The sequence below is a fragment of the Cicer arietinum genome, chromosome 3 (assembly GCF_000331145.2).
Source record: "Cicer arietinum cultivar CDC Frontier isolate Library 1 chromosome 3, Cicar.CDCFrontier_v2.0, whole genome shotgun sequence".
Lineage (NCBI taxonomy): Eukaryota > Viridiplantae > Streptophyta > Magnoliopsida > Fabales > Fabaceae > Cicer > Cicer arietinum.
The window spans coordinates 67,579,194-67,580,386 of record NC_021162.2 but is presented as its reverse complement, the minus strand read 5'-3'; the positions used below and the strand labels follow the sequence as shown (position 1 = coordinate 67,580,386).

At 38.2% G+C, this 1,193-nt stretch overlaps 1 protein-coding gene across 6 annotated transcripts in view; it reads right to left on the bottom strand.

Moving 5' to 3' along the window:
* Positions 1 to 524: 524 nt before the first annotated feature.
* Positions 525 to 1,193, bottom strand: part of LOC101492738 (zinc finger A20 and AN1 domain-containing stress-associated protein 8-like) — a 2,298-nt gene continuing 1,629 nt past the window's right edge. For all 6 annotated transcript variants that reach the window (XM_073366022.1, XM_073366023.1, XM_027332940.2 and 3 more), the window contains one exon: positions 525 to 1,193. In XM_073366022.1, the coding sequence (XP_073222123.1) occupies positions 749 to 1,193 (445 nt within the window). In that variant the 3' untranslated portion in view covers positions 525 to 748.

Genomic DNA, 1,193 nt, shown 5'->3' with positions numbered 1-1,193 from the left:
AAGCCCACCAAACTAACAAACAAAACAAAATAGAATAACTTACTTTATCCTTATCCCCTTTTTCAGACCACTGGAAACTTTTTCTTTATTTAATTTTCCCTGAGAAATGAGACTCGTAAAAAAAAATGTAACCTTATTTATATAATGTTTTCAAATATTTTTTGGGAAAACTAAAACAAGATAATGCTTCCAATCTCTAGATCTGTGCAATGTCATCTGCACAAATTTGCACTCATCTGATTGCTCTACACAACTGTTATACACAACTGTTATACAAATTTGCACTCATCTGATTGCTCTACACAACTGTTATACCTTCTTCATACCAATAAAAATTAATACTGAAAAAATATATAAAAAACGAAGCCATACAAGGAGCTTCTAACATACTGCACATGATTTAGTGATCAAAAAAATACTGCACGTGATTTGTGAATGAAAAACTATACCAAGACAATACAATAGCAAAATAACACACACGACTATGCATGAAATATCTTTCAAGCAATGAGGAAGAAAATAAATGCAGACCAAGCAGGAAATCATTACAAAATGAGCCAAAGTTTTCATCAAACCAGCACAAACAAGGAACGGTTTTCCTTAAAGGTGTCCTTCCTATCGTGACAGGTCAGTTTAGACCCTAAAGGACACCTAAAACCCAGGCAGTTCAATATACATGAGGACTTCACTGATAAAAGACGACACATCAAGCTTCATATATTAATTAACCCTTCATTCTAGTGCATGGCTAGATTTTATCAAGTTTACCTGCCTTAATTACTGGGTTGGCTTCAGCTATGGCCTTCTGACCAACAGTTCTATAATCAAAAGGGCAATCATGTTTATCAGAGTAGCGGTGCATCGAACAAAAGAGGTTGCCACATTTGCAGCTGAAACCAGTTAATCCAACACGTTTCCGGCAAGTGGCACATCTGCTGGGACCAGTCTTGGCTTTCATCTCCACACTCTCACCGGAGATTGAATTTTCGGGAACCTCAACGCACACTGTCTTGGCCTTAACAGTTTTGACATGTATATCAACAGCACCTGCAGTCACGGCAAGCTTTGCATTCCCACTGGAGCTGCCATTCACTAAGTTTTCAACCGATGTCGCGGCAAGTTTGTCCTGTTCCTGCTTCAACAGTGTGTCCTTGTAACACTTGGAACACATGTTCATGGTAGCTGCTCTTCCG